The following is a 21,226-nucleotide window of genomic DNA, read 5'->3' as shown; positions in this document are numbered from 1 at the left end:
GTGAGTATTCCCTCTACATATTTCAATATTATATTCATAATTTTTACTTGCCATTTACTTGTATTGATATAATACTGTTATCTTTCAGCATCTTTTTATCTACCTAATTATATCATAAGGTCATTTTGAAGGCAGAAATTATATCTTATGCTAAATAGTAGGCATTTAGTAAATCATCTGTTTCTTGATTTGGAGAAAGAAGTTAATCTATTTGCCCTCTCCTTCTCTAGGACTAGAGTTTCTTAAGCCTCTCTACCTGCTCCAGCAGCCTCATTTCCAGCATAATCATAACTTGTTTAGCCTGGAATTATTGAATACTCAATATTTTAATACTGTAGTGAGCTTCTGGGTGCTTTGGAAGAAAAATGAATCTATTTAACTAAAATGGATAATAATCTGCTGTGTATACATTGTTTAAGATATATTCTAAAGGTATTCTGATACCTTAAACAAACATGATTTATACCTAATACTTAATAGCTATTCTAAGCTTCAATCCATTTCCAATAAGGTATTCACTTATGCTTCAATTGTGAAAATTGGAGAGGAGCATTTGATTTGGGAATGAGTGATGTTATGTTTTCTCCTTTCAATATATACCTCCTACATTAAGGAGGTATAAAATAAAATTGGGCACAAATCCACAATGCCCAGGAAATTAATTACATTTGGCTTACTTTAATTATGAGCTTTTTTTTTTTCCTTTGCTGATATTTACAAGTAAGTTTCATATTCTTCTTTTTCTAATGTTTTGTTAATTTTAGCTAAATATTTTAGTTATCTGTAAAATAATGTTTATTTTTTAGAAGTATTAATTATAAAACTCTACTTCTTTAGATGAAAGAGGTTGACAAACGTTATATAAAACCAATTACAAAATGTGAAACTGGCACTCAGACGGATACGCACTTGTTGCCACCAACAATTGTGAGATCATATGAGTGGAATGAATGGGAATTAAGAAGAAAAGCTATAAAATTGGTTTGTAACAATATTATCTTCTAAATTATTTACAGTTGGAGAATTTTGAAGAATTTTAATCTGTTATTCATAGAGTTGGTATGCTAAATTATTTACATGAAGTAGTGAGTTGTACAGTTTTTTTTTTTGGCTAAAATAAAATAATTAGCATAATTTATAATTTTCTAGCTTTACAACATTATCTTCTAGTATTAAGCATATGTAGAAATATAAAAGCATGAAGCTGCTCTCAAATTTTATCAGTCAGTAACTATAACAGTCATAGTTTCTATCCTTCTGTCTCTCTATTGATCTATATAATGGTTTTAATCTATTGTGCCAACCTATGGGGTGCTAGTATGTAAAGCCCTCCAGCTTCTTCTAATCATTTAAAGCATACTCTTCTCCTTTTTGGACTTTCTTGAGAAGCAGAATGCTACCTCTATTATATCACAGATACATTCTCCTCTTATTGTCAATGTGTTCCTTCCAGACACTTGACACGCCTGTCCTTCCGATTCTTAGTCATCTTAATCACAGCAGGTGCCTACCCTTGAGGGCTTCCCAGGTGATGCTGGTGCTAAAGAACCTGCCTGCCAATGCAGGAGACATAAGAGATGCAGGTTCAATCCCTGGGTCGGAACGATCCCCTGGAGGAGGGCATGGCAACCCACTTCAGTATTCTTGCCTGAAGAATCCCTTGGACAGAGGATCCTGGAGAGCTATCGTCCTTGGGGTTGCAAAGAGTTGGACATGACTGAAGTGACTTAGCACTCAGGCATGCACCTACCCTTGAAGTCTGTCTTTAAAACTTTCATCCTTATCTGACTCAGTGGAATTCCCTCCACTCATCCTTTTTATAGCATCTTGTCATTTTAAACAGCAAATACAGTGTGAAGGAACAGACCTCTTTTATCTGTAGCCTTTTCTCAGTATATTTTATCCATCTCTTTAACTGAAATAAGGTATGGAAATAAACGAAGACTACTCATGTGAGAACAGAGGCTATTTATTTAAAGATTGCTGTATCCAAGGAGTCAGTCACCATCACTTGCATTGGGCAGGGACTCAGAGTAGGGGAGAGGAGTGAAAAAGTTTTATAGTGAAAAAGGGGGAGGCTTGGGTATTCCTCTGGAGGAAGTTGACAGGAAACTCAGTTCAGTTCAGTCCCTCAATCATGTCTGGTGCTTTGCGACCCCATGGACTGCAGCACACAAGGCTTCCCTGTCCATCATCAACTCCCAGAGCTTGCTCAAACTCATGTCCATCGAGTCGGTGATGCCATCCAACCATCTCATCCTCTGTCGTCCCCTTCTCTTCCTGCCTTCAATCTTTCCCAGCATCAGGGCTTTTTCCAATGAGTCAGATCTTTGCATCAGGTGGCCAAAGTTTCAGCTTCAGCATCAGTCCTTCCAATGAATATTCAGGACTGATTTCCTTTAGGATAGACTGGTTGGATCTTCTTGCAGTCCAAGGGGCAGGAAACAAGAGGCAGACTAACTACATGCAGGCTAACTAGCAGCAGGGCATCTCATGTGATTGGCTTAGTGAGCATTAGGCTTTCTCTGATTGGTTCAGAGTTGGAAGGGGAGGCAGCCAAAAAAAAAAATAGGGCTGTTCTGAGCTGATTGCTACAGCTACTGAGGTTGTGGTTTATCTTCTGAGACTGGTTGCTGCAGAGGTTGTAAGTTAGAGTTCTATTTCATATAAGGTCCAGCCTATGTCTGTTTGTATATTCAGTCTCTCTTGTCACTAACCATATCAATTCCCTTGTTATCCTCCCTGGTGGCAACTTTTTAGCCCCTGATTTCTCGAGATGAGAAAGCTTCAGCTTCCTGGTGTATCTTCCAATCATCGTCCCATTAGCATTCTCACCAGTTATTCTTTTGTAGTTCTTGAAGCTCCCATTCCCTGTATTCTTTTCTATTATCTACTATACTTGCACGAAGTCGTCAGATGTGTACTGGGTAGCTTACATACCCTGCTGCTTTGTTCTTCAGGAACTAATAGTTTAGCAGGTGAACATTGATACATTTCTGTTAAGTGGTTTAACAGAAGTGAAATAAAAATTCTATCCCATTGACATAGGTGACTTATTAAGTTGACCTTGAGATACAGATAGGCAATGGAGAAGAGAGGAGTGATGGTTAGACAGACTGTGAGAAGTAAATGTTAGATCTGGGCTGGAAATTTTAAAAAGAGAATGGAGTGTTCAGTGGGGCGGAACTTTGTACTAACTGGACTCTCTCTTCTCATTCTTCAGCTTCATTCAGATCCCCACCTTAGACCAAATTACCCCTAGATTTGCAGCATGTTGAATGCCAGCTCCCCATATATTACCCAGAACAACTTGTTGATAAGACAAAACTGAGTATATGGCTTACAGTGGTGAGGGAAACCACCCCTTCAGCAGAGCTTTGCAGAGTCTTGGAGTGGGGAAGAGTAAGGTCAGGATTTATTGAGACTTCGAAGTTTAGTTGAAGGTAGGTGTTTCAATGCCTGGGATCAATTGGGGGATGGGTTTGAGGCTTGAATTGGGTTGGGTAAAGATCATGAACAAGCAGTCCAGGATTGATGGAAGTAAGCAGGTGAATCTGAAGGCAACTGATACAAAGAGTCCTAGGGTTTCTTCTCTGTGTTAATGTTTACTACTGAAGAGTTGATGCGTCTTTCAGGATGCTGTATAATGAAGTCAAGTGATTTGCTTTGGCAAGAGACTCTCAGAATAGTAAAATTATGCTAATGAAGACATAGGAATAGTAAAGCCCTACTAATGTAGACAATAAGTTGTGGGCAGAAGTAGTTCTCCATCCTCTGCAGTATCTCAAACTCTGAAATGTTTCCTCTAATTCTAGGTCTCTCCTTCTTAACTCACATGTTCTAATCCCTTCTGAGTTTTTTCCTGTGGCTTCACCACACCTTCAGTAAAACCCTTATTCTCCTTTATATAAACTCTTCTTTGCTTCCCAGCTGGAGTAATCTGTTTAACCTAATGTTTACTAGTAATCTGTAAAAGGAGTAAGCAAAATGTAGAATAATATAAAATATTATCTGGAAACATCTGAACATTTCAAATTAAGTGTTGGGTGAAGCCCATTTAAGTAAGACAGTGGAAATCTTAAAATTTTTGTCTTTTAAACAAATAAACCAAGAATGGTGGGGAAAAAAAAATCCAAGTGGTATGACTCTCAAAGTATAATAATGAATTGAGCTCACTGTACATTTGAATCTGTACATTTTCTCTTTAGGTTTTTATGTCCATTTTCATTCATCTATTTTCCTACTTCTCAGCAAAGGGTATTTATTTTCTAACATGCTGTAAATTGTCTAATATTTTAATGTTTTGTAGAAACATGCTGTGTTGTAGGACTAATTTCTTTGTGGATGGAGAGGAGGGGAAAAAAAAGGCAGATATTAGCTACTCAGTTCAGTTCAGTTCAGTTGCTCAGTCGTGTCCGACTTTTTGTGACCCCATGAATCGCAGCACGCCAGGCCTCCCTGTCCATCACCAACTCCCGGAGTTTACTCAAACTCATGTCCATTGAGTTGGTGATGCCATCCAGCCATCTCATCCTCTGTCGTCCCCTTCTCCTCCTGCCCCCAATCTCTCCCAGCATCAGAGTCTTTTCCAATGAGTCAACTCTTTGCATGAGGTGGCCAAAGTATTGGAGTTTCAGCTTTAGCATCAGTCCTTCCAGTGAACACCCAGGACTGACCTCCTTTAGAATGGATTGGTTGGATCTCCTTGCAGTCCAAGGGACTCTCAAGAGTCTTCTCCAACACCACAGTTCAAAAGCATCAATTCTTTGGCGCTCAGCTTTCTTCACAGTCCAACTCTCACATCCATACATGAGCACTGGAAAAACCTTGACTAGATGGACCTTTGTTGGCAACGTAATGTCTCTGCTTTTGAATATGCTATCTAGGTTGGTCATAACTTTCCTTTTGATAGCTATTACCTTAGAGTAAAAAGCAGATATTAACTAGTATCTTAGAGTATTTTATTTGTTCTTTAGAGGAATGTTCATTCCAGTGTAATTCTCTTTCTACTTAGGCCAATTTGCGTCGGAAAGTTACTCACTCGGTACAGACTGATCATAGTCACATGAGAAGAGAAAACTGTTCCCAGGTGTACCCTTCAAAGGATGTTGGTACGCAGTCCATGAGGGAGGGCAGCAGCCGAGTGCCCCGGCCCCAGATTTACATAGCTGGTCTCCGCGGGGGCCAAACTAAGACCACCTATGGAGTCAAGGTGAACTTAACTAGAGCGGTTGATGAAACCTAGTTAGAGACTGAGTTTTTAATATGGATACCACAACTTATGAACAGTGGCAAATATTTAGGAGTATGTTTGCATCCGTGAAAATTCACTGACTTTGGGGGGGCTGGTACATTCATTGGTGGTATGAATGTTTTTGGATTCTCATTTATATGCACTGTCAAACTCCTACAAAAAAGGAAACATTGTTTTCTGTAATACATTTTTCATTCTATTAAAATTGAAAAGTAAAACTCTGTCCATTCCTCTTTGACTTCTAAGAAAATGTTTGGCAGCATCAAGACTGAAATTATTAGATATTAATATATTAACATATGATTAGATAGTTATATATATATATAATATTATTATGCTTGGGATGGAAATTTATTTAGATAACTTTTTATACATTAGTATCAGATTATTATGCCTGGGATAGAAGTTTATTTCTAAAATCACAGTTAATATTGAACATTAAAAATTTTTGATGTAGTTAACAGTTTCAGCTACATTAGCTATCCAATGTAACATGAATTAAATTGGTATAAGATTTCGTTAATTTGGAACAGTTAGAACAAAGGCCCACATGATGTTTTTATTTTTGTTTATTTATCCCAATTGAGGTCTTGATTTTAATACTTCAGTATTCCTTTACTCAGATTATTTTATCTGTTTATCTTTTATCTAGCACGAATTTGTTGAACACTTATTTTTTTAACCTCTCTTTTCTCTTTTCTAATTGTAATAGTACTTAAAATGTAACCCTAAGTCATAGTTGTGATCACATGATGTCTTTTAAAATCTGGAAATTTTACTTGGAGTCTGGCTGATGGCCCCTTGAAAAGACTGGAATATCTGGCAGCCTTCTGGAATAACTCGGTCAGCCTTCCGTAAGCAGTGGCTCTGCCCTTTCGTAGGGCAGGTGCCTCTGGTTGCAGTGTAACAGCGGGGCAACTCCGGCGCCTTACGGGACTCCCGCTTCACTCCTTTGCCCTGTTTGCCTGACTCCACAGGCAGCTGTTTCAGGCCCCTGTGAATTACTGAGAGCTGAATTTTACAGCCGTTGTTTTCTTACTGCCTTACATGCTCCCAATACACATGGATGGGTAATGAAGACTCTCAGATGGACAGGCTGTTAAAACTTGCCTCAGCAGCTGGGGGTTCATTTATATTTACTACATTTTTTTTACTTATGTGACTCTTAAGGGGTTTGTATAGTTTGTTTTCTATATAGGTTAAATGTTACATTAATAGCATGATACGCTTCAAAATCCATTTCCCACATATATTATAGAGGTAAACTTCAAAAAACAGATCTCCTTCTAAGTTGTCATGATTTTCATACCTATAGTTTAATTTTTTAATTGAAGTATAGTTGATTTACAATGTTAAGCAAAGGGATTCACTTACATCTTTTTTATATTCTTTTCCATTATGGTTTATCATAAGATACTGAATTTAGTTCCCTCTGTTACACAGTAGGACCTTGCTGTTTATCATACCTGTAATTTAAAAGTGATGTTAAAGATAGGTTGGCTGGCTGTTGAGGCAAAAAACCTGGGGGTGAGAGTGGGGGTGTGAGGGCTCTGTCCCTGAAGACGGTGGGATGGTTAAAGGTGGTACTAAACTTTACAAATTCAGGAATTTGATTTTACCTATTCTAATCAACCATTTTTTGATCTTACAAGATTCCTAAACACAGAAAAGAACGGCCGATAAACCACAATTTGGGGTTCTGAAGTTAGGGCTGAAAGTAGAATTGCCAAGCAAATAAAAACACGAAATACGATTTGCAAAGCTAATATCAGAAAGTCATCTGGTAAGAATAAAAGAATCAGAATAAAGGGAGCTAGGTCACATGGTCAACTCGTCTTCTCCCAGGACCTCTCTAAAGAGTTTTAATCATATGTTGGACCCAGTTTCAGTTGGTCAACACCATTTCAGCAGGTCATAGCCTGAATTCATTTTCTCTACCACACTTGTTTCTCCCTCTGTATTTCCTTCTGTGGTCAAAGGTATCACCACCTACTCAGCAGCATAAATTAAAAACTTCTGGACTGTCTCCCACAGCCCCTACATTTAACTAGTCATTGCACCCTGTTGATTTGGCTTCAGCTGCCTTTGAGATCTGTGTCTTCCTATTCTTACTGCTGTTGTCATAATTTAGATTTAGAACTATTGCTTGATTCACCAGCATAATTTTTGTAACATATAAATCTGATCAGATCACCTGGCTCCCTCCCTGCCAACCCTCACTCCTCTTACTTAAAAAGACACTTTTTTTCATTATCTAGGGGATAAAGTAAAAATTCCTTAACACATGTGAGACTTTTCAAAATATATCCCTTTATCTTTTAGTTGCATATTCTGCCTCCATGCTCTCTGTACACATTATATACATAGTAGGCAGAGTCCAAACGGTCTGAATATATTAGAGTCTTCAATACACCTTTGTCCCATGGAATAGACTCCACAGACAGCCCTAGAAAATGTTTGTCCCCATGAAATCTGTTCATCAGTTCAGTTCAGTTGCTCAGTTGTGTCCTACTCTTTGCCACCCCATGGACTGCAGCATACCAAGCCTCCCTGTCCATCACCAACTCCTGGAGTTTACTCAAACTCATGTCCATTGAGTCAGTGATGCCATCCAACCATCTCATCCTCTGTCATCCCCTTCTCCTCCTGCCTTCAATCTTTCCTAGCATCAGGGTCTTTTCCATTGAGTCAGTTCTTTGCATCAGGTGGCCAAAGTATTGGAGTTTCAACTTCAGCATCAGTCCTTCCAATGAATATTCAGGATTGATTTCCTTTAGGATGGACTGGTTGGATCTCCTTGCTGTCCAAGGCACTCTCAAGAGTCTTCTCCAACACCATAGTTCAAAATTATCAATTCTTTGGCACTCAGCTTTCTTTATAGTCCAACTCTCACATCCATACCTGACTACTGGGAAAACCATAGCTTTGATTAGATGGACCTTTGTTGGCAAAGTAATGTCTCTGCTTTTTAATATTCTGTCTAGGTTGGTCATAACTTTTCTTCCAAGGAGTAAGCGTCTTTTAATTTCATGGCTGCAGTCACCATCTGCAGTGATTTTGGAGCCCAAAAAATAAAGTCTGACACTGTTGCCCCATCTATGAAGTCATGGGGTCAGCGGCCATGATCTTAGTTTTCTGAATGTTGAGTTTTAAGCCAACTTTTTCACTCTCCTCTTTCACTTTCATCAGGAGGCTTTTTAGTTCTTCTTCACTTTCTGCCATAAGGGTGGTGTCATCTGCATATCTGAGGTTATTGATATTTCCCCCAGCAATCTTGATTCCAGCTTGTGCTTCATCCAGTCCAGCATTTCTCATGATGTACTCTGCATATAACTTAAATAAGCTGGATGACAATATACAGCCTTGACGTACTTCTTTCCCGATTTGGAACCAGTCTGTTGTTCCATGTCCAGTTCTAACTGTTGCTTCTTGACCTGCACAGATTTCTCAGTAGGCAGGTCAGGTGGTCTGGTATTCCCATCTCTTTAAAAATTTTCCACGGTTTTTTGTGATCCACACAGTCAAAGGCTTTGGTATGGTCAGTAAAGCAGAAATAGATATTTTTCTGGAACTCTCTTGCTTTTTTGATGATCCAGTGGATGTTGGCAATTTGATCTCTTTTTCCTCTGCCTTTTCTAAATTCAGCTTGAACATCTGTTTATCAGATTTCACTTTTTCAGTGAAGGTTTTCCCCATCACCTTTGAGATAATTAATTCTTCTTCTTTGGATTTTCACAGGAGTTTATCCATACTTTTACTATAATAGGGCTTGAAATAAAAAGGTCTATATGTGTCCCTCTGTATTCTCCTGTTAGACTGTGCATTTCTTGAGATCTGAGTTGTGTTTTAGCCATTTCTACCTCCCTAGCATTGTTACTGTATCTTGTTGGATGAATGAGTTTTTTTAAAAAGGAATGAAAGAAAGGACAGACTGGAAGCAGGGTATTGGTTGAGTGATTATTTTAATAGTCAAGGTGTTAAAGTAGTTATTGGAAAATAAAAGGAAGAAACACAGAGAGGAAAAAGGAAATCACCTTTGGGGAAGTTGGTGGAAAATAAAGCTGGATGAGGAGGGTTGGCATAGATTTTGGAGAACTCTGAAAGACAGAGGAATGTGCTGCCTTTCTGTAGTATGATATTAAAAAACAACAACAACAAACTGTGGCTGATTCTGGAACAGAGGATCCACTGAGGGAGAGAGATGCTGGAATTGGTGAGATGGAGAAAAGTGAAAGTGAAAGTCACTCAGTCGTGTCTGACTCTTTGTGACCCCATGGACTATACAGTCCATAGAATTCTCCAGACCAGAATACTGGAGTGGGTAGCCTTTCCCTTCGGCAGGGCATCTTCCCAACCCAGGGATCAAACCCAGGTCTCCTGCATTGCAGGTGGATTCTTTACCAGCCAAGCCACCAGGGTGAGATGGAGAGGAAGCTGTTAACAAGGGTTAGGGCATCGTGGTTTTGGATGACAGGAAGGGACAAATGTGAGATTTAAGGAAGGAGATATAACAGCCCAGGAAAGAGAAGGGAAAATCAAAGTTTCTACCCTGGGAAACAGAGGATGATATGAGAAGGGGAAGTGGTTGGTCAAAAAAGATAATGTGTTCAGTACTAGAAATTTTGAATTTAAGAAATGACAAAGAAAGAAAAGCAGAGGTGGCTAGAATTTGATCTGGAGAAGGGTAGTTTGGGGGATCATCACCAGTGAATGGGGATGGAATGAGGAGAAAGAGAGAAGACAGAGAAGCAGTCAGAAGAGTAGGAAAAAAATGTAAAGCGATCTTTGTGATCACGCAAGTAAGGTCTAGGTCTTCTACTTATTATTAGCTATGTTATCTGATCTCTCCCCACTGAGTTTCTTCATCATCAAAATTGGGATAATGGTTCCCAACTCATTGGCTTGTCTGAGAGGATTAAACCAGTTCAGTTCCGTCTCTCAGTCATGTCCAACCCTTTGTGACCCCATGGACTGCTGCACTCCAGGCCTCCCTATCCATCACCAACTCCCGGAGTTTACTGAAACTCATGTCCATTGAGTCGGTGATGCCATCCAACCATCTCATCCTCTGTTGTTCTCTTCTCCTCCCGCCTTCAATCTTTCCCAGCATCAGGGTCTTTTCAAGTGAGTCAGTTCTTCACATCAGGTGGCCAAAGTATTGGAGTTTCAGCTTCAACATCAGTCCTTCCAATGAATATTCAGGACTGATCTCCTTTAGGATGGACTGGTTGGATCTCCTTGCTGTCCAAGGGACCCTCAAGAGTCTTCTCAAACACCACAGTTCAAAAGCATCAGTTCTTCAGCACCCAGCTTTCTTTATAGTCTAACTCTCACATCCATACATGACTATTGGAAAATCCATAGCCTTGACTAGACAGACATTTGTTGGCAAAGTCTCTGCTTTTTAATATGCTGTCTAGATTGGTCATAACTTTTCTTCCAAGGAGAAAGTGACTTTTAATTTCATGGCTGCAGTCACCATCTGCAGTGATTTTGGAGCCCTCCAAAATAAAGTATGTCACTGGTTTCCATAATTTCTCCATCTATTTGTCATGAAGTGATGGGGCCATGATCTTAGTTTTCTGACCAGTTAGTTAACATGTGTAAAGCATTTGTCTGGTAAGTGCCTTGTTAATGTCAGCCAAGAGAGGAGAGATCCCCCAGTGTTTCGTTTCTCCTGCACCCCCACCCTCATTTTTCCTGATTTCTGTTTTCTAGATCTCAGTACTTAGAATAATGCTTGGCACATTAGGACTTTCCTTAAATGTTTGATGAACAAACACAAGAGGCTGAAGAATGGAGTTGGCAACTGCCGAGCTGTTTTAACAGTGTTGGCTTGAGTTGAAATAAGATTGCAGCCAGCGAAGCAGAAAATTATAGAACTAAGTACAATTATCAGTGACTGTTTGGCAGGAAAGGAGAAATGAGATTATGGTAACTAAAAATGGAAGCAGAGGAAAGGGAGAGTTAAGCTCAAATAAGAAATGTTTAACCTGGGGTGAGGGGAGGAGGAGATGAGGGAGTAGGGTGAGAGAGAGGTCCAAGAGGGAGGGGATCTATGTAGGCATATGGCCGATTTACTTCATTGTACAGCAGAAACTAAGACAACATTGTAAAGCCATTATATTCTAATAAAAAGAAAAAATAAAATCTATTAACTTAAAAAAGAAATATTTAGATACTGATGATTATTACTCATTTAACTCTTTTTAAACTCAGTTCAGACACTGAATTTTACCTTGTGTCTTTGTATTTTTAAAACAAATTTTCTCAGTTCTAAAATGCTACAATCCTTCTGGTTTGTCTTTAGTAATTTTTATACCACAGGAAAGAGTTGTTTTAAAATCACAGTGAAAGTGAAAGTTGTTCAGTTGTGCCCGACTCTTTGCGACCCCATGGACTATACAGTCCATGGAATTCTCCAGGCCAGAATACTGAAGTGCATAGCCTTTCCCTTCTCCAGAGGATCTTCCCAACCCAGGGAGGGAACCCAGGTCTCAGATTAGTTTGGGATTTTTTTAAAATAGAAGAATGAGAGTAATATGCTTAAGCTGCATTTGTCTACACTGTTCTTTAATGGTTTACTGTACTTTAAACCTTGCCACTTTTAGTAATCTATTGTACAAATACCATACTTGAATTGAGCTACAATCTCCTTAAGCCTTTTGGTATTTGCTTCCTGCACAGTCTTTTTGTTTAATGAAGTTCACGCTTTTACTTTGTTACTAATGGAGATAGTAGTGGGCTTCCTTTCATACAATTCATTGAGACTAGGGTAGCTCTGATACCTAAGCAGAGACAGAAGTGACAGGGTATCGAGACAAATACTGCAGTGTGATAGTGACAATCAGAAAAATCACTGGGGTCTCAGATGGAAAGAGCAACAGCTGCTGTAAGGTTATTTCATCATCAGGCAAATGATCTTATAGCTCACATAATGGAGATGTCTGCTCCTTGCTCTAACCAAGGTTTGTACAGAAAACTAGACACACATAAAAGAAACACATTGAACTGATACTTGTCCTGGAAGACTTAGGATAATTCGAAATGAGAAAGCAAAAATTACCTTAAATCAAGAATGTAAATATCTGCTTGGCCATTCACTGGGCTGGGATGAGAAACACAAAAATCCCAGCTTCAAAGTTAACAGGAAACAATATCTCCCTCAAGGATATGCTACAGTTGTAAAGTATAATAACACCCTCCTTTTTTGAGTGTCTACTTTCTAATTCACTGAAAAGTTTTGTTCTCTGAAATCATACACTACTAGGAACCCTGCTGTGGAAATTGTATCAGTAACAATGAAACACTCTATTCTTGCTTGAAGGGTTTCAGTCACTTTGATCCAACGAGGCAGCTTCAGTTTCCAACCTAGTTCCAAAGCCTTCATTTAGGGGACTCCTGAGTGTAACAGTTCACATATACAGTAACTTTGGAGTTTCCAAGAAACAGGATCCTGAGACTATTCAGCTCTGATGTTGAGTTTTTCACACACAGCCCTGTTTTGAATCTAACAAAGTACTGCTTCTTTTTAAATTTCACCCACTCTAGTATTCATGTCTCAGAGAAGGCAATGGCACCCCACTCCACTACTTTTGCCTGGAAAATCCCATGGATGGAGGAGCCTGGTAGACTGCAGTCCATGGGGTCGCTAGAGTCGGACACGACTGAGCGACTTCACTTTCACTTTTCACTTTCATGCATTGGAGAAGGAAATGGCAACCCACTCCAGTGTTCTTGCCTGGAGAATCCCAGGGACGGGGAAGCCTGATGGGCTGTCATCTATGGGGTCGCACATAGTCGGACACGACTGAAGCAACTTAGCAGCAGCAGCAGCAGTATTCATGTCTAGAAAATCCCATGGACAGAGGAGCCTGGTGGGCTACAGTCCATGTGGTTGCAAAGAGCTGGACATGATTGAGCAAACATACACAGTAAGTCCATCCCTCCCCCAGATTCTGTAACTGTCTTTTCCTTTGTTTCCCGAGACCTCCCACAGTTATTCTGATGTGCAGTCTCCTTCACTGGAATGGACCAATCATCCTGACTCGATCTGACTATAGGTTTGTCCCTGGTGGGTTTTGGGCTGATCAGGTTAGGACAAGAGGCATCAGAATCTAGTCAAGGCTCATGGTAATGGAGCAGAAAGTCTTTGCAGGCAATGAAAATTTTAAGAAGGAAAATTTACATTATGTGAACCAGAAATGCCACAAAACTAGCTCTAAAGCATTTTACCCACCACCCTAATTATGATCAGTGTGTATATGTGTAATACTCTTCTCCCCAAGAAGGAACCATAGTTTCTTGAAGCGTAGTTGATCCCATGGCTTAGAAGAGGGAAAAATCAAGACTGGCCTGGAACCTGGGACCTTGTTGCCAGAAATAAAAAATGTTTCAAAAAATTTCTGCAGATTTAAAGAAAGGAGTGGATGTATAGGGTTCATACTGGGGCAATTTGAGTGTTCAAAGAATAATTACAGTTAATTGAAGTAAGTTGAAACTATAATGATACTCCAAAATAGGAGATAAATAAACCATATAAAACAATATAGAACAAAATAAATGTATGATAGAATATTTTTAATTTTTGCAATTAATTTCAAGTACAGATATGAGTTTTTAAGTATATATGGGTATGTATAAGAACATACAGCAGGGAACTGAATAATTGCATAAGTGAGAACTGTACCAATTATAGGAAGAGGTGATTAGCACCAGTCAGCACACATACAACCAGGCAGAGGGAAGATTCAACATTGCTCTGAACTGAGATTAATCAAATGTCTCACTATATAAACTATGGTCTCCTTCTTTGAGTTCCTTCTGATATTGTCGTTTAGTTGCTAAGTCATGTTTATTTGCTAAGTCCTGCTCTTTTGATACCCCATGGACCATAGCCTGCCAAGCTACTCTGTCCGTGGGGTTTCCTGGGCAAGAATACTGGAGTGGGTTGCCATTTTCTTCTCCAGGGGATCTCCCCCACCTAGAATAGAACCTGCCTTCTTTACACTGAGCTATCTGGGAAGCCCCACTCCCCCCTATTAATGTGATGCTAATAAGTAATGAAAAATTTTGCAATAATATTAAAAGGATATATATATAAAATGATCTTAGGTTCAATTCAGCCACTCAGTCATGTCCAGCCCTTTGTGACCCCATGGACTGCAGCATGCCAGGCTTCCCTGTCCATCACCAACTCCTGGAGTTTACTCAAACTCATGTCCGTTGAGTCGGTGATGCCACCCAACCATCTTATCCTCTGTTGTCCTCTTTTCCACCCGCCTTCAATCTGTCCTAGCATCAGGGTCTTTTCAAGTGAGTCAGTTCTTCACATCAGGTGGCCAAAGTATTGGTGTTCCAGCTTCAGCATCAGTCCTTCCAACGAACATTCAGGACTGATTTCCTTTAGGATGGAGAACATTCAGGACTGATTTCCTTTAGGATGGACTGGTTGGATCTCCTTGTTGTCCAAGGGACCCTCAAGAGTCTTCTGCAACACCACAGTTCAAAAGCATCAATTCTTTGGTGCTCAGCTTTCTTTATAGTCTTTATTTCTTTATAGAGAAATATCCATATATGCCTACTGGAAAAACCACATCAATATATGGCTACTGGAAAAACCATAGCTTTGACTAGATGGACATTTGTTGGCATAGTAATGTCTCTGCTTTTTAATATGCTGTCTAGGTTGGTCATAACTTTTCTTTGAAGGAGCAGTGTCTTTTAATTTCCTGGCTGCAGTCACCTTCTGCAGTGATTTTGGAGCAAAAAAAAAAAAAAAAAAAGTCACTGTTTCCACTGTTTCCCCATCTGCTTGCCATGAAATGATGGGATCAGATGCCATGATCTTAGTTTTCTGAATGTTGAGTTTTAAACCAACTTTTTCACTCTCCTCTTTCACTTTCATCAGGAGGCTCTTTAATTCTTCTTCACTTTCTGCTATAAGGGTGGTCTCATCTGCCTATCTGAGGTTATTGATATTTCTCCCGGCCATCTTGATTCCAGCTTGTGCCTCATCCAGCCCAGCATTTCTCATGATGTGCTTTGCATATAACTTAAATAAGCAGGGTGACAATATACAGCCTTGACATACTCCTTTCCCTATTTGGAACCAGTCTGTTTTTTCATGTCCAGTTCTAACTGTTGCTTCTTAACCTGCATACAGATTTCTCAGGAGGCAGGTCAGGTGGTCTGGTATTCCCATCTCTTTAAGAATTTTCCAGTTTGTTGTGATCCACACACTCAAAGGCTTTGGTGTAGTCAATAAAGCAGAAGTAGATGTTTTTCTGGAACCCTCTTGCTTTTTTGATGATCAAGTGGATGTTGGCAATTTGATCTCTGGTTCCTCTGCCTTTTCTAAAACCAGCTTGAACATCTGGAAGTTCACGGTTCATGTATTATTGAAGCCTGGCTTGGAGAATTTTGAGCATCACTTTGCTAGTGTGTGAGATGAGTGCAATTGTGTGGTAGTTTGAGCATTCTTTGGCAATGCCTTTCTTTGGAGTTGGAATGAAAACTGACCCTTTCCAGTCCTGTGGCCCCTGCTGAATTTTCCAAATTTGCTGGCATATTGAGTGCAGCACTTTCACAGCATCATCTTTCAGGATTTGAAATATCTCAACTGGAATTCCATCACCTCCACTAGCTGTGTTCCTACTGATGCTTCCTAAGGCCCACTTGACTTTGAATTCCAGGATGTCTGGCTCTAGGTGAGTGATCACATCATCGTGGTTATGATGGATCATGAAGATCTTTTTTGTACAGTTCTTCTGTGTATTCTTGCCTTACCTCTTACCTCTTCTTACTATCTTCTGCTTCTGTTAGGTTCATACCATTTCTGTCCTTTATTGTGCCCATCTTTGTGTGAAATGTTCCCTTGGCATCTCTAATTTTCTTAAAGAGATCTCTAGTCTTTCCCATTCTATTGTTTTCCTCTATTTCTTTGCATTGATCACTGAGGAAGGTTTCTTCTCTTTCCTTGCTAGTCTTTGGAACTCTGCATTCAGATGGGTATATCTTTCTTTTTCCCCTTGCCTTTCACTTCTCTTCTTTTCACAGCTATTTGTAAGGTCTCCTCAGACAACCATTTTGGCTTTTTGCATTTCTTTTTCTTGGGAATAGTCTTGATCACTGCCTCCTGTACAATGTCGGGAACCTCCATCCAGTTCTCAGGCACTCTGTCTATCAGATCTAATCCATTGAACCTTATTTGTCACTTCTACTGTATAATCATAAGGGATTTGATTTAGGTCATACCTGAATGGTCTTAGTGGTTTTCTCTACTTTCTTCAATTAAGTCTGAAAGTCATTTAGGGGAAAGATCATGCTACGGAAGGTGTAGGCTGCTGGGAATCTCACAATATTGTACCCATGTTCCTGTAAGAATGGAGGTACTTATATCCAACAATATTTTTAACCAATCCACATATCTTGAAAACCATTTGACGGTGAATTATTTCTAATATCGCTTATGCCAGTTAACATGCTTCAGTGAACGTGGAGATTATAGCGGTTGAAGTCTGTGCCTGTTGATATGCCTAACGTTTTGAAGCGAAGATTGTGCAGTTAGAATGTCTGGTAAGGTAAATATAATCAGAGATGATGCTGACGATGAGGACACAGCCACAAGACTTTGAACAATATATAATATAAACTTTAAGTTTAAATAAGAGGTAACAACAGAAGTTAATGAGTGAGGAACTTAATGCAAGTTACAGAAGTTGCCTAGTTTCTGTTACTTTCCGGGTTTTAGGACGATATACAACAGCTTTGCCAAAATCCTTTCATCGAAGACCAATTCCTATTTGCCGCCAAATCACCTGGTGAGGACTACAGTTCCCAGAAGGCAACGCTCGGCTCTCGCGACTCAGCCTCGTTAGCCGGCCGGGAGTTGTAGTTTACAAAAGAACGCTGTGGAACCTAAGTTTTACTCCCTTGTCAACAGAAACTGGGCGGTATCGGTCTCTTCTCCCTCCGGGTCCGCCCTTTTCTGCAGCGGTCGAATTCGTGAACCTAGTCCAGGTGCTTGGCTGGGCGGGAAGCCGCGGCCGGTTGGCCGGCGGGGCGCTCTAGGCCCCGCGGTTTTAGTCTCTATGACTCCGGGAGGCGGTCCCGGGTGCCCTGACGCGAGCGGAGGGGGTGCGGGTCAGTTCCGCGCGGCGCTGTCGGGGAACCATGGCAGCCCCAAGAGGTGAGGCCGGGGCCGGCGGGACTGGAGAACCCGGGTCGGAGGCGCTATGCCGAGCGAGCCTCAGCACTTGTCTGCATCTGTCTGCGGGCGAGCATCTTCCGTGCCCGCGGGGCTCGGGTCTCCGGGGGGTAGGCCCGGGCGTCGGAGAGCGGGGATTTGTGTTGAGCGGCTCCCGGGCTTGAGCGCGCGCTGCCACGGGTCAGGGGAGCGTGGGGCAGCCAGCCTCCCACTGCGGCTGCCTTCCCGGGGGGCGGACTCAGGGCCAGCCGGTTTGGCAGCCGGAGACCGCGCCTGCCTGGACGAGTGGGTGGGAACAGAATTCAGACAGGCCTGGGCTGTAGCGGACCGGGCGAGGGGTCAGTGCGCCGGGCCCGGGCTGGACCCGCATCACCCAGCGGGAGGCAGGACGGGTCTCAGTGCGGGCCGGGGTCACCGCGTTTGCTGTCTCCGCGGTGCCTTCTACACTGGGGTGCTCAGAACCTTAAGGGTATGCTCCGGGTGCAGAACCTAAGCAGCGGCTGGTCCACCTAACAGATACTGAAAACATCCTTGGGGCAGGAGAACAGCCTTGCAATGTGACGAGACGGAGAAAGCTGTCGTTAACAGTTACTCTCGAGAATGTTATGTGGTTAGAAGTAACACTTGAATATTTTGTGGGAAGGATGATACCCATCCTCCGCCCCTGCCCCTTCCCCAGGGATAGCTCATTAGAGTAATAATGTTTGATGACTAATTGCCTTTTCCTGAGTGTAAGTATCATTAACTCTGCAGCTCGTTTGCTTTGCTGGATGGGATAAGTTGAAACCGGAGTTGAGTTTCTGAATGGTAAAGCTACAAGAGATTGGGCAACACCCGGATTCTTCTCCACATTTCCTCCATAGAGCTCTTGGCTTCACCCCTGAGTATACGTTGAACAAATATTTGAACAATAGCTTTTTGCTTGGGTGGCAAATTATTTTCCTGGTTGGAGAGGCCACGTTTATCCTTCAAGCCCTGCTCAGGGGCATTGTCTGCAATTGCATATGCTTCTCGCATTTCAAATAAGCCCACCTTTAAGAGTCTTTTATAGCAACACCCGAAATAAAGGAAAAAAGTAGAATTCTTTTGATAATTGACATAAAATGAAAATAGCAAGATGAATGGTGAAGGCAATTGCAGAATTACCTAAGTCAAATCATCTGAAATAGTTGCTCAGTTTACAGATTTAGGCTTATTGCCAATACCTATTTGTTGTGCCTGGGTCGTGTGATAAATCTTACATGTCCGCTAGAACTGTGTAATACAAAATTGCAATCCCGAACTTCCTGATATTCACAAAGGATTTATTTATCTGGGACTTCCTAATTTCCACCTTCTCAGGTGTTACAAATAATGTCCCCTCTAAAATATAGTGAACTATAACTGAGAAAAATATACAACTCCAGTTTGTAAATTTCTTTTGCGGGGCGGGGTGGTGGGATTCTCCACATATAAACAGAAGTTGTGTGGGAGCTAATGGGAGCTTTGAGAGAAGGAGAAAACAGTGCTGATGTGCCACTGTGCCCACTCAACAATGCAGTTAAGCTGTGGACTTTTTGCCACCGCATGGATCTTAGTCCCCGACTAACGATTGAACCTCTACCTCCTGCAGTGAAGCTCAGGAGTCTTAACCATTGGACCACCAGGGAAGTCCCAGTATGGACTTGTGATAATATTACCTTGAAACAAACTGAAATTGCTAATAATTGCACTTTCATTATACAGATACCTAAACTTATTTGCTTGCTCTTCTATTTAATTGGTAGTTATTTTCAGGAATATCAAATGTATTCCCATTTAATCACTATGCTAATAGGTGTATTTTCAAAATTTTAGCCATTCATTGTGTTGTTTTGGAATCAGGAACCTATATAATCGCTGACATAGTTTTTAGTTTAGGAGTCCTAACCTCTCTTATTTAGGAAAGTATGGATAATCTAGGACATGTGGGTTGGTAAACTTTTTCTGTTAATAGCTGATGGTCTCTGTCATAACTACTCACCCTGCTGTTGCAGGGCAAAAAAAAAAAAAAAAAAAAGCCATAAATAATTCGGAAACAAGTATGTTCTAATAAAACTTTTTGTGACAGTAATTTGAATTTCATATAATTTTCATACATCACAAAATGTTAAAAACTTTTTTCCAACCATTTAAAAATGTAAACCTATTCTCAGCTTTCAGATCATAGAAAAATGAGAGGAAATGTACTTTGTTCACCCCTGATCAAGAAGATGGGAAATGCTTTCTCCTGTACTGCTGTTTATTTTTTGTCTTACATTTCCTCCTTGTGTAGGAGAGTTTTAGGGCAAGTGAAGTATTACAGTAATCCTCTTCAATCTCTTTTACATTAACATTGCCTTTTGGGTCCTCAAGATTGATTGAAACTTTAGGCAGAGATAAGCTCTATTTTTTCTGTTCTGCCATCCAGCTTTTTAGGTAAGACCTAATGTACTTTTAAACATCTGCCTGAATTTTGCAAATAATTCTTTAATTCACCCAGGGAAAAATATTTATATTGAAGAACCTGTTTTCCTAGTAAGTTTCCACCTTACCATACAAAGATGATTTGTTTGAAACTTTTATTTTCCTGTGCAAGTCACCTCTGAATTATGGTTAAGCTTCCAAAGTAGTTAAGAAGCATACTTAGATGTAATGTAGTTATAGTAGCAGCCCAGAGCAACCTCTGTCCCTCTGGTTCTTAGCCCAGGTTGTCAAAGTATGGCCCATTGGTCAAACCCAGCCTATCACTTGTTTTTGAATGGCCTGTGAGCTAAGAATGGTTTTTACAGATGAACGTTTGCAGTTGATCTGATGGAACACCAACTTTGAAGACCAGTGAAGCATAATGTTACCTGCCTCCACCTCCACCCCCAGAATTCCCGTCTTCTCAATATAAGAAAGCATTGTACTCAATTATTATTATATTTTGAATTTTTCCAATAAATATAAGTTAAATGTGAAAATATGTTTTCTCTCTTGTCACCTACATACACCTACATGATATCCTTAATTTTGCCTCATGGCCTAAAAAACCTAAAATATTTACTGTTGGCCCTTACAGAATAAAACTTGCTGATCCCTGTTTAACATGTGCCTGAAGATTTGAAAGAAGGTTAAATGTGAAAATATGTTTTCTCTCTTGTCACCTACATACACCTACATGATATCCTTAATTTTGCCTCATGGCCTAAAAAACCTAAAATATTTACTGTTGGCCCTTACAGAATAAAACTTGCTGATCCCTGTTTAACATGTGCCTGAAGATTTGAAAGAAGGTTAAATATAGCTGGGGATGAGGGAAGTATGAAGTGGGTAAAAAAAGTAGAAATAGTTTGAGTACTAGGTGATGGCTGTCTCATAACAGGGCTGGGAGTACTGAAGGAGACCTGGCTCCCCACTGCTTGTGGTTTTATTGAAGTTGGTGGACCAGCCTTGGTGCCTGAGTGATGGCTGATGCTCAGATATACTTACAATAAGTTCTTAAATTGAGTGTTCATAAGTTGTGTATATTTCCTGGATTTCAGGTTTTACAGAACTTCATTCTTAATACTCTTTTTTTGTGTGTGTTATGAGTTATCTCTCATATAATGCTGTGAAATGAGAGGCTGGATGTAATTTATAAAATTCTGTATTATTTTATCATTCACTTATTCCTTTTGTTTTCTTCCTGCTGTCTCTCTGTTTAGAATATACATTGCTGCTATTGTTTTTATCCTGCCATCAATGTTTTGCTTTCACAAGTATGAGTTATAAAGATATATAAA

The 21,226-nt window shown here is 40.3% G+C and overlaps 2 protein-coding genes across 4 annotated transcripts in view; both read left to right on the top strand.

The window, feature by feature from the left end:
- The window catches only part of CFAP206 (cilia and flagella associated protein 206), a 35,909-nt gene extending 30,437 nt beyond the window's left edge, over positions 1 to 5,472 (top strand). For all 3 annotated transcript variants that reach the window (XM_005210892.5, NM_001046137.2, XM_059889643.1), the window contains 2 exons: positions 838 to 981; positions 5,015 to 5,472. In XM_005210892.5, the coding sequence (XP_005210949.1) occupies positions 838 to 981; positions 5,015 to 5,245 (375 nt within the window). In that variant the 3' untranslated portion in view covers positions 5,246 to 5,472. The remainder of the gene's footprint in view (positions 1 to 837; positions 982 to 5,014) is intronic.
- An 11,929-nt stretch (positions 5,473 to 17,401) lies between these two features.
- SLC35A1 (solute carrier family 35 member A1) overlaps positions 17,402 to 21,226 on the top strand; it is a 31,544-nt gene continuing 27,719 nt past the window's right edge. Inside the window, 1 exon segment of the mRNA NM_001034637.2 lies at positions 17,402 to 17,444. Within this exon segment, the coding sequence (NP_001029809.1) occupies positions 17,429 to 17,444 (16 nt within the window). The 5' untranslated portion in view covers positions 17,402 to 17,428.

This window comes from Bos taurus, chromosome 9 (genome assembly GCF_002263795.3).
Source record: "Bos taurus isolate L1 Dominette 01449 registration number 42190680 breed Hereford chromosome 9, ARS-UCD2.0, whole genome shotgun sequence".
Classification (NCBI taxonomy): Eukaryota; Metazoa; Chordata; class Mammalia; order Artiodactyla; family Bovidae; genus Bos; species Bos taurus.
Note: the sequence above shows the minus strand (reverse complement) of the source record. Positions and strands in the feature narration are given on the sequence as shown.